This window comes from Nuphar pumila, chromosome 9 (assembly GCF_984573655.1).
Source record: "Nuphar pumila chromosome 9, dmNupPumi1.hap1.1, whole genome shotgun sequence".
Taxonomy (NCBI): Eukaryota; Viridiplantae; Streptophyta; class Magnoliopsida; order Nymphaeales; family Nymphaeaceae; genus Nuphar; species Nuphar pumila.
The window spans coordinates 78,600,247-78,616,725 of NC_143257.1; the positions used below are offsets into that span (position 1 = coordinate 78,600,247).

The 16,479-nt window shown below is 43.2% G+C and overlaps 1 protein-coding gene across 1 annotated transcript in view; it reads right to left on the reverse strand.

Moving 5' to 3' along the window:
* The window catches only part of GRV2 (DNAJ heat shock N-terminal domain-containing protein), a 247,129-nt gene that overhangs the window by 164,466 nt on the left and 66,184 nt on the right, over positions 1-16,479 (reverse strand). The window contains exon 10 of the mRNA XM_090017668.1: positions 13,703-14,065. Within this exon, the coding sequence (XP_089873794.1) occupies positions 13,703-14,065 (363 nt within the window). The remainder of the gene's footprint in view (positions 1-13,702; positions 14,066-16,479) is intronic.

Sequence of the window (16,479 nt, forward strand, 5' to 3'; positions counted from 1 at the left end):
CGATCCGGACCCAGCTTATGCACAAAACACACACATCCAAAAACTTTAGGGGGATGGGGAAGAGAGGAGCCTCTGGATGGAGAATTTGAATAGGGATTTGGTCTTCTACAGAGCTTGACGGCATGCGATTTATCAGAAAACCGGTTGTCAGAATCGCATCGCCCCAGTATGAAGCAGGCATATTGGATTGAATCATAAGGCACTGAGCAACATTAAGGATTTGTCTATGTTTCCTCTCAGCCACCCTATTTTGCTGGGAGGTATGGGGGCATGTAAATTGAGGTTGAATCCCATTACCAGAATAGAATTGAAGTAAGTCTTTGGATTTGAACTCAAGAGCATTATCAGTGCGAACAATTTTAAGACATACATCAAATTGAGTTTTTATCTCGGCAATTAAAGATTTAAGAATGACAGGACCTTGAGACCGATCTTTTAACAGGAACACCCACGATAACCTTGAGAAGTCATCAACAATAACTAGATAATAACGACATTGAGACCTATTCGGAATCCTACTCGGACCCCACACATCGACATGAAGAAGATCAAACAATCCTTGACATGACGGACTCTAACTAGTGGGGAAAGAGCTTCGACAATGTTTTCCCAATTGACATGTTTCACACTGAAAAGAAACTGAGGGAGGTATATAAGGAATGACACGACGAAGTTTTGTCACTGGAAGGTGACCCAAACGATGATGCCACAATAGAGGACTTGAGGATGATGTACCAGCAGAATAGGCCGAAAATTCTAGTTGGTGTAGGTAATACAGACCACCTTCCTCATGGCCGCCACCAATCCTTCTCCCTGTCAGCAAGTCCTGAAAGGTGCACCCCATAGAATCAAAAATCACTCTACAATTCAAATCTTTTGTCATTCGACTGACGGATAGTAAATTCTGTGGAAACAAAGGAGCATGAAGAACATGCGACAATTGAAGAGTAGGAGTAATAGACATGCTTCCCTGCCCTACAATTGAGGAAGAACTACCATCAGCAAGACGTACCCCTTTTTTACCAGTCACAGGTTTTAAACCCAAAACATTACTCGAATTTCCGCACAAGTGACCAGAGGCTCCACAATCAATGATCCACCTATCACCTTGACCAGATAGGCCATCACCTGCCGAGCACACAACCTCCGCAACAGAAGACTTCGAAGTGGATGATCGTAAAGCAAGGAGCTCGTCATATTCAGCCCTGCTAAGTGTTACATAATCATTGGAGGAATCTGCATCTGATTTAACCACTTGAGCCATAATATAAACTAATTGGCTAGATTTGCAAATTAAGATCACACATCCAACACGATAAAGGTGTGTCTGGTTTTCATACCATCACACGTCAGTTTTCCACACCAGAGATAAAATTTGGACAGGCTTCAAGCGACACAGGGAATAGTGTGTGTTATCATCCTGCATCAGCCACTAAGACAACCAGTAGCAGACCTTAACACAGAATCCCTCAACAAAAAAATTCCCACAAACAAAATTTTTTCCACACTGCAGGGAATCACGCCTGTTGCTTGAAAAAAAAATTAACATGCTGCTTTCACAACACACACGTTCCAAAGATATTTCTGCAATAAGTTAACATGCTGCTTTCACAACACACACTTTCCAGCCAAACAGATCACGACACAGCAGGGAATCACGGCTGCTAATATTCATCTTCTGAAATCGAACAACAAAATAGAATCTGAGACGAACTCAGGACTCAGATTCACGACCAACTATAGTATGAGCACGCAGAAACTAGAAATCACGACACCTGCTCACCAAATAGAATCTGAGATGAACTCACCATCCAGATTCACAACCAGCGATAACTTGAGCAGGCAGGAAACATAGACCTTCAAAGAACTCGGCAACAATACAGTGCAGGAACCACGATACTCCCAGCCATATACTCACAGAAACCACGACAATAAACGAACTCGGCAACAATACAGTGCAGGAAATTACAGCATCACGGCAGAAATAAACTCAGCAAGAATCACGGCAGGGAACCACAGCAAGGAATCACAGCAAGGGATCACGGCATCACAGCAAAAAATCTCGACAGGGATAAAAACTCGGCAACTAGGAATCTCAAAAAGAAAAGAGGAGCTACCAGAACTGCAGGGGGACACGCATCCTGCTTCCTTAGATCTGATGACAGATCTCCAAATCTGTCATTAGATCTTACACAGAAACCTAACCAGCTGACCTTATTAACAGACGCTTTTCGATCACGCTCCCACGATAGTTTGTGTAGGGATCTCAGAGCCAGTAAGCATTTGCACCTTGTCTACTGAGTAATCAGGAGATAATCCTGATAGAAAACGAGTCACTCTGCTCCTGATGGGTTTTATGATTCGAGCAGCAGGGAGGACAAACAGAGTTGAGCCTTTCATAGGCTGATTTAACTGATGCATAATATTGGGAAAGATCCTGATCACCCTGCTGCAACTGAAATATCTCTTGCTCAACTTGCAAAATTCTACTAACATTTTTGTCTTGAGAATATGTGTCACGTAATGAATCCCATATCTCCGTCGCAGTAGAATAGTAGATTAAGTCGTCTGCAATATGTGGTTGAACATTGTTCATAATCCAAGACATAACAATGTCATTATCTTCCTGCCATGTGACATATTTCCCAGTTTTTTTTGTTGGTTCCTTTTCTAACAGAATATGTTTTCGACGATGTCCTGACACAGACATCATGAAAGTCCTTGACCACCTTTTATAATTATTGTCATCCAGCTTTACGGACGACCCATAAGAAAAGGGGTTAGCGAAAGCTTTATATTCTGCAGACACTTCAGACCTTTGTTTACTGGACTTTATTTCAGCCATGGTATTTACCGCTGGCAGTAGCGAGCCAATTAGCAGGGTAATAAATATAACCAGAAAGAATCACGAGCAATCAGCAAAAAAAAAAAATTACATCAACACTATTCAGATATGATTAAAACTGATTCCAACAACAGCAATCAAGACAGATTTAACGACTATTGCATCAACACGACTCAGATCTTATTAAATCTAATTCCAAAGACAGCAGGCGCAACAGATTTAACGCTTACCACATCAACACAACCCTGATACAAGCAAAGATCAGCTAGTCTCACCATTCAGGTTTGATCCAACATCAGCGATCCACGCTACCCGACATCTGGTTATTGCACGATCTCAGATCTGCTCCACAAAAAAAACACGATCACGATATCAGGTCTGCTCCACGAAACCTCCACACGATGGCATATCTGATTCGACACGATCCATTAATATTAGTGAAGCGTCATCAATAAGACGCAAAAGAGAGACACACGATCTAGGGTGTCTGGTCAGATCTGCATATTATACAGATCTAATCAGATCCCAGGTCGTGACAAAAAAAACTTAAGAATCGAACCGATGAGAGGAGAGGAGACGAGGAAAGAGTCACGATAAAGAGGGAAGAGGAAATACAGCCTAGGCGTCAGATTCTCCCAAGAACGAGAGGCTCTGATACCATGTTGAAACGAAAAGAATGAAAAATTTTCATTAACGATTAACCATAATCCTCCTTAAGTAGTGATTAGGGTTAATTAGTAAATTTACAAAAGAGGACATTAAAGATTAAATAATAAATAAGACCACCTGATAACCTTTCTAATTTCTAATAAACCCCTCACGATAATATCTCTCAACAATTTGCACCTACAAAGTGTAGCATATATACTTCAAAGAGAACGTTGGTTCTCTCCATTTGGCTTTCTGTCTGGGGGTGGAAGCTCGTTGAAAAGTGCAACTTTGTCCCCAATAATCGAAACACTTCCTGCCAGAACTTCCTTATAAAGCGCAGGTCGCGGTCGCTGACAATGTTTTCTGGGTTCCCCCAGTTGGTCACGACGTGTTTCATGAACAAACCTGCGACTCGCTCGACTGTACCGATGGGCGACATCGGCATGAATATAGCATACTTTGAGAATCGATCCACCACCACAAAGATCAAACTGCAGTTGTTCACCTTCGGTAGTCCCAAAACGAAGTCCATAGAGATGCTCTCCCATGGACGGCTTAAAATAGGAAGAGGCTCGAGTAGTCCTGCGGGCTTCTAATTACTCAGCTTATCCTGCTGGCAGATCAGGCAGCTGCGAACGTAACCCTCAATATTGTCCCGCATAAAAGGTTGGTTGTAGGCCTGCTCTACTAAAGCGAGCGTCCAATGTTGTCATGGGTGCCCTGAGTACTGAGTATCATGGCACTCCTTGATTACCAATCTCTACAATGATCCCTATTGCGGTACAAAAACGCAGCCGCCCTTAGTCACAAGGAGGCCGTGTTGCATCCAAAATCTCCTGGTTTTTCCTTGCTGAGCTAGGGTCACCAGGTGTTGGGTTGATGGATCAGACTGGATGCCTTCCCGAATGCGGTCTAGGAGGTTGCTCTGAGGCTGAGGAGACAAAGCTTTCTCCTCTTGTAAGGCCGCCAACTCAGCCTTTCTACTTAGTGCATCAACTACGACATTGGTCTTTTCGGGCTTATACTTCAAGACCATGTCAAACTCTCCCAGGAACTGTTTCCATCTAGCCTTCTTAGGGCTAAGCTTCTTCTGCGTCTAGAAGTAGCTAGTGGCTGTGTTGTCCGTCTTAATGACGAACTGAGATCCCAAGAGGTAGTGACGCCAAACCCGCAAGCAATGCACGACTGCAGTCATTTCTTTCTCGTGCATGTAATATCGTTGCTCGACATCCTTCAATTTGCGGCACTCAAAAACGATGGGGTGCCCTTCCTGCATGAGCACTCTACCGATAGCAAAATCTTAAGCGTCCGTGTGGACCTCAAACGTCTTTGTGTGGTCGGGTAGCCTCAACACTGGATCACTGGCAACAACCTTCTTCAGCTCTTCAAAGGTTGCTTGGCATGCATCCGACCAATCTCAACCTCAATCCTTCCAAAGTAAATCTGTAAGAGGAGCACAGGCTGGCGAATACCCCTTAATGAACCGGCGGTAGTAATTCGCGAGTCCCAGAAATGACCGTAGCTCCGACACAGGGGAGGGAGGCTTCCACTTCACGATGGCTTGAACTTTCTGTTGGTCCATCTGCAACATGTCACGTCCAATAATACGGCCCAAGAACTCCACTTTCACTTGCTCGAATAGGCACTTCTCCCGTTTCACATATAGATCATTGTCCTTCAACAGCTGAAACATAATGCGCAAGTGACGCGCATGTTTCTCCAAATTCTTGTTGTAGACAACGATGTCGTCCAAGTAGACGACTACAAACTAGTCCAAGTATGGGTAAAAGATTTTGTTCATAAGGGTCAAGAAGGTTGCAGGGCATTTGTCAGACTGAACGGCATAACCAAGAACTCGTATGTGCCATATCTCGTCACGCACGCAGTCTTGAGCTCGCTCCCTTCTACGATCCTAACCTGCCAATAACCTGATCGCAAGTCTAGCTTCGAAAACACTCGGACGTTGGTCAGCTGATCGAACAGGTTGGCGATCAATGGCAGAAGATAAGTGTTCTTGATCGTCACCTTGTTCAGTGCCTGATAGTCCACGCACAGTCGTTGGGACCCATCATGTTTCTTCTGAAAAAGCACGGGTGTGCCAAAGGGTGCTTTTGAGGGGGTGGAGGAGCCATGCGTTATGGGGCCATAGCAGGGGGTTTCGCGCCGGACAGAAGTTCAATCTCATGATCTACCTCCCTTCGAAGAGGCAATCTTTTTTAGAGTTCGGGAGGCATCACCTCCTTAAACTCTTCTAATACGAGGACTAGACTAGATGAGGTGTTTGCTTGTTTCGTAAGCTCGGCTTCATAGAGGGCCACCAGAAATGTCTTATCTTCCTCTTTGATGCCCTTCTTTAACTGAATCGCGGAGATCGTCCACATCTGCGAAGTGTCAACAGGAGAAGCAACAACCATGCACGGGCACCGCTCATCCATAATAGACACCACATTTAAGTGGGGCATGACAGGCTTTGTTTGCCCGCAAGAACTCCATGTTGAGGATCACCTTAAAGTCGTCAAGTTGGGCTACCGAGAAACTGGTTGTGCCCAACCAATCTTCCATCTTAACAGTCACATTTTTCACCTCATCGAGGCTTGGCTTCGCTTCTGAGTTAACCACTTTCATGCGGCTCACCTTCTTCGTGGACTTAAAATCTCACTCGCTTTGCCTCTTCCTGAGAGAATGATGTTATAGGTGACACCTGAATCGACCATGGCGTGAATGGCCACTCTGTTCACGATGACATCCACGTACATGAGTGCCTTGATGGACGAATGCACGCCAACACTCGCTTCTTTGAGCACTGATACTCTTTGTAGCGCTACCATCCATGGTTGGTCCTCTGGTGGGTCTTCCGTTTGAGGTGTATTCACATCCCTATCATCATTTCTGTTATTCCCGCAGTAGTTCCCGTTTCCGCCATACCGTCCCCGATAATTTTGGTTTCAGTTATCTTGACGATTCTGCCCTTAAGCATTTTGTCTGTCTTCCCTATTATCATTCTGCTTTTTGTCCCCAGAAGTTATCTTTTTCAGTTGTCTTCCCTTAAACTCTGGTTTTCGCTGAAATTCTGATAATACTTTTGTTGTTGCTAAGGCGCTAACAAGCTCCCAAGGTTTTTGCTTTCGCAACTCTTGCTTCGCCCAAGGCTGTAATCCCACCATAAAATGGAGGCGACGGTCTGTCTCTCCCATATCTCTAATCTCCAACATGAGGGTTGAATAGTTCTTGACATAGTCATGGATCGACCCAGTCTGCTTCAGGCCCGTCATCTTCTTGTACGCCAAGTAATTGGCGTCCATCGGAAGGAAGTGACTTCACAACTCTCTTTTGAAATCATCTCATGTATCAATTGCACAAAGACCCTTCTCCATGTCATTGCTTCTTCTTCGCCACCAGACAATGGCATCATCAACCAACCGCGTTGTGGCGGATCGAACCTTAACCGCTTCATCCTCGACAAAGCTTGCTTCGAGGAATTCCTCCATCTGCCATAGGAAGTTTTCTACTTCCTTGGCGTCGTGAGCACCAGTGAACTTCTTGAGCTTTGAAACTTTCAGACGAGTAGTCAACGTCTCAACTACACCATAACCGCTGGTCGCTGACCGACGTTCCAGGGTAGGATTTTGTGTTCCAAAGCTTGGTTCTTCTGTTCCATTCTTAACCCTTGATCCCTCACGGTGTCCAACTCGACAACGATAGACTATACTCTATCTTCGAGTAACATGATACTTCCTTAGAGTTCTTCATTAGCAGTCTCGAGCTCATCATCGAGCTTTCGATAGCTGAGAGAGACTTCACACACTATAGCCTTAATCTCCTGCATTTCCCGCTGGAGTTTTTTCACCATCTTTTCCAACTTGGTGGGGTCTGTCGAAGGAGTTTCCCAAGCTTCTTCGGCAATAGACATCTATGTCTCCTTTCCTTTCTTGCTCTTTGGCTTCGGCGGTATCACCACACCAGAATCTCCAGAAGCCATGATCAACGATTGTCGCTTGGTCGAGCGAGACTCAACAAACTTCACCTTGTCTAAGGTGAAGTCAGCTCTGGTACCACTTGTCACGGGCTAAATTTCAGATGCTCATGCGGCGTTGGGGGAACCTTGACCCAACAAGCCTTTTAGCGAGATCTAAAAGTGAACACATCGGATCTTTTGAAGTAACAAGTACGCAGGCAGTGTTGCATGCAAATACACAATTACAAGGAGGCAACAATCCCATAGAGTAGAGAAAGAAGGAGATAATAGAGGGAGAGAGAGGAACGTTCAATAACAATCAATTCATTGAACGGGGGTAAATACAATAGTGTCGTGCACCACAATCTCATTAAGGAAAATGCAAATTATAGGTATGTAAAGTTGTACAAACATTACAAGGTCGAAAGGCCTATGTGAGCCACGCAGGGCTTTCGATAGGCTTAGTACAAGGCAAAAACTGCGCAAAAAAGTTTGGGCGTAAGTGAACAACTCGATTCACGGAGAGACGCCTCATAACTTTGCGTGAGGCATGAGTAACTAACCTCGATTCGAATTACCTTTTTTTGCAGGCGAGAACGTGCATAAGTGGGTTTTCAAACTCAAGCACCTTTTCACATGTTACAATGTGCTCTCAGAGGCACGCGTTGCCGAAGCGGTTGCCCGCCTTTAAAGTGGTGCCCTTCGATGGTACGAGTGGTTGGACATCGTACACAGGAAACCTTCTTAGGAAGAGTTTGTCTTGTGCATTATAGAGAGGTTTGGGCCCACGATATTGGTGAATCACTATGTGGAACTCAAAACTCTCAAACAACAGGGAAACTTGGATGAGTACCAAGCAGAATTCGAGAATCTATACATACGATGAGACCTTACTCGGGTTTTATATTGGCGGGCTGCATGAGGATCTTCATATTGAGGTGTTAACTGCACCCGTGAGGAGTCCAGAGGAGGCCTATAAGGTGGCCAAGCTTCATGACGAGCAGCAAAAGAGACTCCAAGCCATGCGGAAGCCGAACTGGCCCAACGATGCAAGCGAGCGTTCCTCAGGAGGTCAAACCAAGCCTAATTTGTCCAAGGGAGTGACGTCAACCCCTAAAGTGGAGTACATCTCACGAGCAAAGCGTGAGGAACACATCAAGAAGGGGTTGTGCTTCAACCACAATGAGAAGTGGTTCAAAGGCCACACGTGCAAGCGTTATCACATCTTCCAAGTGGTAGAATCGAACTCTGAAGATGAAGAATCGTCGGACGACTAACCACCGAATGAAGTAGATAGCGAGGAGGAGCCTAGCTACGGCATCTCCTAACATGTACTCTCGGGCGTCTCCATGCCCAACTCCATAAGGATCCATGGCCGCCTCAGCTCACGAGAAGTAAATGATCTCATCGACACCGACAACACTAATAATTTCATCCATGAGAGCATCGGTTGGGAAATCAGGTGCAAATTTAAGGAGCACCATTTCGTTCATGTTATGGTTGGCAACGGGACTAACCGCAAGTGTTTATAGGTTTGTCCCGATGTGTGTTTGCAGCTCCAAGGAGCTAAATTCGTGGTGGACCTATATGTCTTACATATTCATGGTGTAGACGTGGTTCTTGGAATGCATTGGCTACGAACTTTGATAAAAGTAACTTGGGACTTGTCCAATATGGAGATGTCTTTCCAGAAAGACGGAGGGGAGGGGAGACTTGTTGTTATCAGGCCTCCTACAATGGAGGAAGTTCAACATAAGCGGCAATGAAGTTGCTACGAGGGACCCAAAGCCCCTACTTGCTCGTCGTCCAAACGATAGAGCCGAAAAATGCCCCAGTCCACTTAAATATTTTTCCCGATACGACGGATTTGTTGGCTGAATTTTCTGACGTGTTTGCTGAGCCACATGGGCTGCCCCATAGATGATCCCAAGACTATCGTAGAACCCTAAAGGAGGGCACGAAACTCATGAATGTGCATCCCTATCGATATGCTCACTCCCAAAAAACTGAGATTGAAAAACTTGTAGGAGAGATGTTGGGCTAAGGAATCGTATGCCCTAGTGTGAGTCTTGTCTCCTCAGCAGTGATCTTGGTGAAGAAAAAGGATAACATATGGAGGTTTTGCGTCGACTATAGGGCCTTAAACCACATCACCGTGAAGGACAAGTTCCTGATCCCGGTCATCGAGAAACTACTTGACGAATTTCATAGCACCGCTTACTTCGCCAAGCTAGATCTTTGTCCGGGATACCATCAAGTGTGTATGTCCCATGACAACGTTTATAAGACGGCTTTGAGGAGTCATGAAGGTCTCTATGAGTTCCTCGTCATGCCCTTCGGGTTGACCAATGCACCCGCAACTTTTCAAGCTATCATGAACGACATTTTCAAATCCATGCTATGAAAGTTTGTGCTTGTTTTCTTCAACGACATATTGGTGTATAGTTGTTCTTAGTTCGTATATATGCATCATGTGTGTGAGGTTTTGAACACCCTACGAGATTAACACTTGTACGCTAAGATGTCCAAGTGCTTCTTTGGACAAGAACAAGTGAGCTATCTTGGCCATATTGTCCCTAGCCAAGGCGTACAAGCCGATCCGAACAAATTCGATGTGATGCAAGCATGGCCCAAGCCATAAACCGTGCTGGTACTTGGAGATTTCCTCGAGTTGACCGAGTACTACTAGAGGTTTGTGAGAGACTATGGTCTCATAGCCTAGTCACTTACCTCTCTCTTGAATAAGGATAGCTTAGCGTGGATCGATAAAGCCATTGATGCTTTCGAGACGTTAAAGGAAGACATGTGCCAAACTCTCGTTCCTGCCTTGTCGGACTTTTCCAAGGTCTCTGTGGCAGAGACGGACACATGTGACAGTGGGGTAAATGTTGTCCTCTCGCAAGATGAACACCCCATTACATTCATGAGCAAGGCCTTGTCTAAATACAGTTGTGCCTTGTCTACCTACAATAAGAAGATGCTTGCTAGGGTTCTTGCGGTGGAAAAGTGGCGCCACTGCCTCTTTGGGCGCAAGTTCATCGTGTGGACCGACCACCAAAGCCTCAAATACTTGTTGGGGCAGCGTATCACCATCGTCAGCCAGCAAGGACGGGTCGTAAAGCTCATGAGGTATGACTTTAAGGTCCAATATAAGAAGGGCGTAAAGTACAAAGCGGTCGATGCTCTTTCTTGACGTTTTTAGGATACACCGCTTTTGCATACACTTACCACTATTGAATGTGATGTACGGAATAAGGCATGTAATGCTCAAACGGGCCATAGTGGAATTCATAAGATTGTGTACGAATTGGGTAGGAACCCGAATAGTCACCTTAACCACACGGATAGAGGTAGGGTATTGTTCTAAAAAGGACGGATCTACCTACCGTCGAAAAGCGGCGTGATTCGAGTTTTATTGCACGAGGTATATGACACGCCTAGTGGCGGACATGGGAGTGTGTCCAAGACGTACCAAAGGCAGAATGCCCTATTTTATTGGTCGGGCATGAAGACTTGTGTCTGTGAATATGTGCAACAATGTATAGTTTGTCAAGCCAATAAGTACAAGGTGATGAAACCGCTTGGGTTGTTACAGTCATTATCGATCGCCAAGATATTTCCATGAACTTCGTGGAAGCCCTAATTTCATGTGAACAAAAAGAGCTCATCATGATAGTAGTGGACAAATTCTCAAAGTATGCTCATTTCATCCGGTTAACACAGGAGTACTCAACCAAGTTGGTGGCCAAACTGTTTGTGAGCCACTGGGTGAAGCTCCACGGGGTGCCAAGGAGCATTGAGAGTGATTGGAACTCGATCTTCTTGAGTCGATTTTGGACCACATACTTCAAGCTTAGTGGAACAAAATTGAACTATAGTACCGCTCACCACCTACATGCAGATGGACAAACAAAGATTGTGAACAAAGCGGTAGAGACCTACCTTTGTTGCATCGTTGGAGATCGTCCAAACAAGTGGCATCACTTCTTGCCATGAGTGGAATACACTTGCAACAAAAGTCATCATTCCTCCATCAAGATGACCTTGTTTGAGGCATTATACGAGTTCCCTCCCTTGTCAATGGCCGCATATGAAAACGGGAGTGTAGCATCTCTCGAAGTAGATCATGCTCTAAAGGAGTGCGATGAGATTCTCGCTACGTTGAAGCAGAACATCACGAAGGCCTATGACAAGAGCTGAACTGATCGGGCATTCAAGATAGGAGACTGTGTGTGGCTGAAACACTAGCCTAGAGGACAAAAGACTCTCTTGCACCAAGACTACCACAAGCTTCTGCCCAAGTACTCCAGACTGTACCGAGTTGAATAACAGATAAGGAAATTGGTTTATTGTTTGACACTCCCGAAAGAGGTGAAGATCCACTTCCATATTTTCTGCCTCAAGTTGTTCCATGGTGAGCTGACAACAGTAGTAGAAGCTCCCCATGATGAGGACAAAGATCCCCAACCCACTGTAATTCTAAAGACCATTTCTCATTTGGAAAAAAATTTATGATGTAAAAAGATATACTTGTGAAGAATGTATCTTGGAAAAATGAAAATTCTTCCTTTTAAGTCTTGAAATTTTGTGTCTACAAAACCATTGGAATTAGTGCATACGGATCTTTGGGGTCCTACTCCTATTCCCTCTAAAGGAGGATTTGTTTATTATGCACAATCCAGTGCCTTGATCGACTTGGCTACATCTGCTCCTACCCCCTCACAGGTTTTTGTCTCTATCGTAGATCAGATCCTTTTTGAACCCCCTTATGACCGCTATCAAGGAAAGAGAATTGGATATAGACAACAAGTCTGCTTAGTTCGCACTATACTAAGAAAAAGAAGAAGTGGCTTAGATATAACCAATAAGTCAGCTTAGAATGACGACAAAAGTGAAGTGACGGTAGTTGCACGTCATTTGTGTTTCGGAATTAGGGGGAGACCAAAGCCTTCCACAAGTGAAAGCTTCCTGGCAAAGCTTCAAACAAACAGGTTGGGTTGTTCACTTAATTGACTTGATTTCGCTTTAATATTTAAGATACAGATCGAGCAGGCAATGAAGAAAATAGAACGGGCCCACCCAACGGATACCACCGCCCAGAGACAGGGTTTGACGATTGGTGCACGTCCGAGGATGGGGGTATCAGATTTCTCGTTGGGGGGGGGGGGGGGGGGGAGGGAAAGAACGTATTGAATATCCCCCTAGTGTGGTTCGAGAATTTCACTCATATCCAATGGGGTATCAATGCTCGAGGCCGAGCTACAAGCATCACAACATGGAGCAGCAGCCCTACGCTCAAGGCGCCTCCAGGGATCGTGAAGCTACAGGCTTGGCTGAGGGTCGCTGTGAGTTAACTTATCTTAACTCCCCCGACCTCAAAAGCTCCACGAGGAGAAGTGGCCCACAAAAAAAGAAGGGGAGTACCCAGCAGTCCTCACTCACTAAGGTTATAATGCTAACCTTCAGTGACAGTTGTTTTCGTCACGAAAAGCGAAACCACATCTGGTGCAAACTACACCATCTATGGATGAAAACAATTATGAGATTCCGACTGGTTGACCGAACGTTCAGTGCTAGAAGAGGGGTATCACACAACGCGAGATTCCACTATGAGAAGGGTTCCTTCTCAGCCATTATTTGTTTAGGAACCAGAAATTTTTCTCATAGATGAAATATTTTTTGCAATCGTGATATGAATAAAAGTAGAAACAATATTTAGTAAACTGTAAAAACAAAAAATTAGGCATCGTGAGACTTTTTTTACCAAAAAAATATTGAACTCTCTCGTCAAACATAAAAATGTTGTTTCTATTAAATACAAACTGGGTGGTCAGGAATGATTATCAACTATACAAACAATTTGAAACGTCTGACCTGTCTGACATAATACATTTTGCAATGTACCAAGAACAAGCATATATGTGCACAAACACACAAGTTTCAATCTATATCATTTGATCCCTCTTTCTCTTGCTCTCTTGCATACATGCATGCACACACTCACTGAACTTATTTTCTAGCAAACACCAGCAAATTGACTTTTTTCTGTTGAACAGAAAGAAGATTTAAGATAGCAAGATATCCAAGCAAATTTACCCGTGAGACAAAAACAAAATGAATGCATATTATTAGTATTAAGAAAACGAAGCTTGATTCTTTACAGGACTTCATAATATGGTACAAGAACTGAATTACAAATTCACAAGCATTTTGTTGTCACAGTTCAAGCTTAGTATAAGACTAAATGATACCTGCATTGGAGTAAGAACTGGAACACGTAGAGCCAGTGCCCATCGCAGCTCACGGATGTCCCGCAATCTTTTCCAATCCGTCATGCTTGATGCCCAACACCTGGTAGTCCAATCAATAGTTTTTCTTGACCACGCCCTTCTTATTGCATCCTTTTCAAGGGGTCCGACTTGCACACCACCCTTGTCAATATACATCCATTCCTTGAGAGGTTCCATAAAAGCAGTAGCTGCCAACAAATTTGACTGCAAAGGAATGGAGGTCCTTTCAGATGCTTCATGAGCTACAGTCAGAAGATCTACAGCCAATACACATCCCCCCACCAAAACACATGCCTCTACATTTGGAAGAACTTTCATCAATACCTGCATAAGTAGAAATTTAAGGAACATGTGAAACAAGAAAAAAGATGGATGTAAACACTCAAATGACGATTCACTAATTTGTATATTTGCAGAAATAATAATGAAGAAAAAATAAAAAAAAATCTACAGCATGCAACACAAAGCTGATAGCAAAGAAAAAATAAAAGGAACAATTGCATGGTTCCTTCCTTTGCCTTCTATGAGTTGAAGCAATAGTCATGGAAGGAGGTTCTGAAGTTTGATTATGACATTAGAATAGGTAGATAGATAGATAGATAAATAGATGGCTAGATCGATAGCCATATACACAGGATTATTTCTTTTTTCCTTTTTGAGGAGTGAATAAAATCACATGAAACAAAAGGCAATATCAAAAGAAAAAGAAATTTAGGTGACAAGTATTCACCCAGATACCCCTATCCAATTCAAAATTGAATCAGGCCATTTCCCACAAGCGTGTGCCCTGATTGTAACCTGTGTTCCCAAGTGCAACTGATAGGAATCAGAAAATATATGTTTAAAATTTCTCTTGTTTCTTTCAAGCCAGGTGTACTATGTAATATGTTATTTATATATGTATGTGTTATTGTGCTTATGTGAAAGGTGGAAAGCATATTTTGTTGATTGTACCGAATATGTTATGAATAATTGAATATATATATATATATATATATATATATATATATATATATATATTTGTGTGTGTGAGTATAATAATATATATGTATATTCTGGTTATGTATATTAATATATTTTGTGAAAGCATGTATAATTTTGTACTTGTGTAATGAAAACATCTTATTAGTAAAAGAATTAAACAAATTTTTATGTATATTTTGTGTACTTTTTTATATTTTAATTGGGGTACCGACTAGTCCGCCTAGTCCCACCAAGTCCTCGACTAGTCCTTTTAGGGGTCTACCGACTAGGTACCGCACAGCGCTTTTGACTACATAGGCCTTAACCCTTCTTGGGTCACAACTCCTTCAATACAAGTTAATGAAGTAAATCTGTCACTCATGGGTTCAGGCCATACTGCGAAGTTAATCTCTTCACTCAAAGAATCATAACAGAATAGGACAAAGAAACTGTCATTTCTGGAGCAGTTACAATATAGACTCCTCTTGACCTGACAGCCTACAGTCAGCCAGCATTTTACATCAATTTAGGCAATGCTTGCCTTTAGTCCACACCACACTCATATACCAAGTATGCAACTGAGATGTATTTGTGTTTGGCTAGTGAAGAAGTTTCTAGACATTTTTGTAGAAGTGCCAATGTGCCTGCCCAGGGATCAGTCCATAGCTTGATATTGGTACCCTTACCAAGCCAGATCGATATGTTAGAATTTGTTCATGTAACACACACACACACACACACACACACACACACACACACACATATATATATATATATATATATATATATATATATATATATATATATATATATATATATTTGTGGAATAACCCGTATCTTCAAAGACTTTTGTATGCAGCATCGCCGATGATCGCCCGCGATCAAAGGGCGACGCTGTGTCTTAATTTTTTTTTTGCGCTCAGGACTTTTAGCAGCGATCTTGACTGTCGTTAAAACTCTGGGTGGAAAAACTGACATTTAGCAGCAGTTCAAAACCGCCACTAAAAACTTTTTTTGAAAAAAAAAAGGCATGCAGCATTACAGCGTGTGTCCTAAAGGTTCGAAGGAAAACCCGTTCGAAGATACGGGTTTTCCTATATTTGTGTACATATTACATGTGCATATATATATATATATATATATGTCACAGGGATTCGGCTAGCAGGGTGCCGCACCCGCGTCGACGCGACTCGACGCGGGTTCGGATGTGGTCAACCCGATCCTGGGTGCGTTGACCGCACCCAAGGTCATTTCGGTCCATTTTTTGGATTTTTTTTTGTAAAAAAAAAAATTCCCTACGAAATGGGCTGCGGAATTTAAAAAAAATCTGCTGACAGCTGCTTGATGTTGCTCTTGTTTTATAAAGGGGCACTTGTGTCCACAACATCTCACGAGCTTTGTTGGCATCCCAGATTCCCATGTTATTCCTGCCTCAAAACAATTAATTTGCAACGTTGGAAAACACACTATTAACTTGGAAATGATGATCCATCTGCCTCAAAAATTAAAACCAAAATTCAAGAGCCTTTTGAAGTCTTTATCCTTCAAGGCTTCAACGATCGAGATCCTTCTTCGTCAAGGATTTTCTCTCTCCATAATAAATAATAATGATGGTGGTAGCCTTGGTAGCTATTAGTATTCATTTTCTCCTGACGAGATGTTGTAGCCTTGTGTAGACCTCTCTTTTCCACATGTCAAATCCGATAAATTTCTTTTAGCTGTCATCTGTGTGCAACTGTATATAAAATGAAATTTGAAGAACCCTAGGCAGTGGC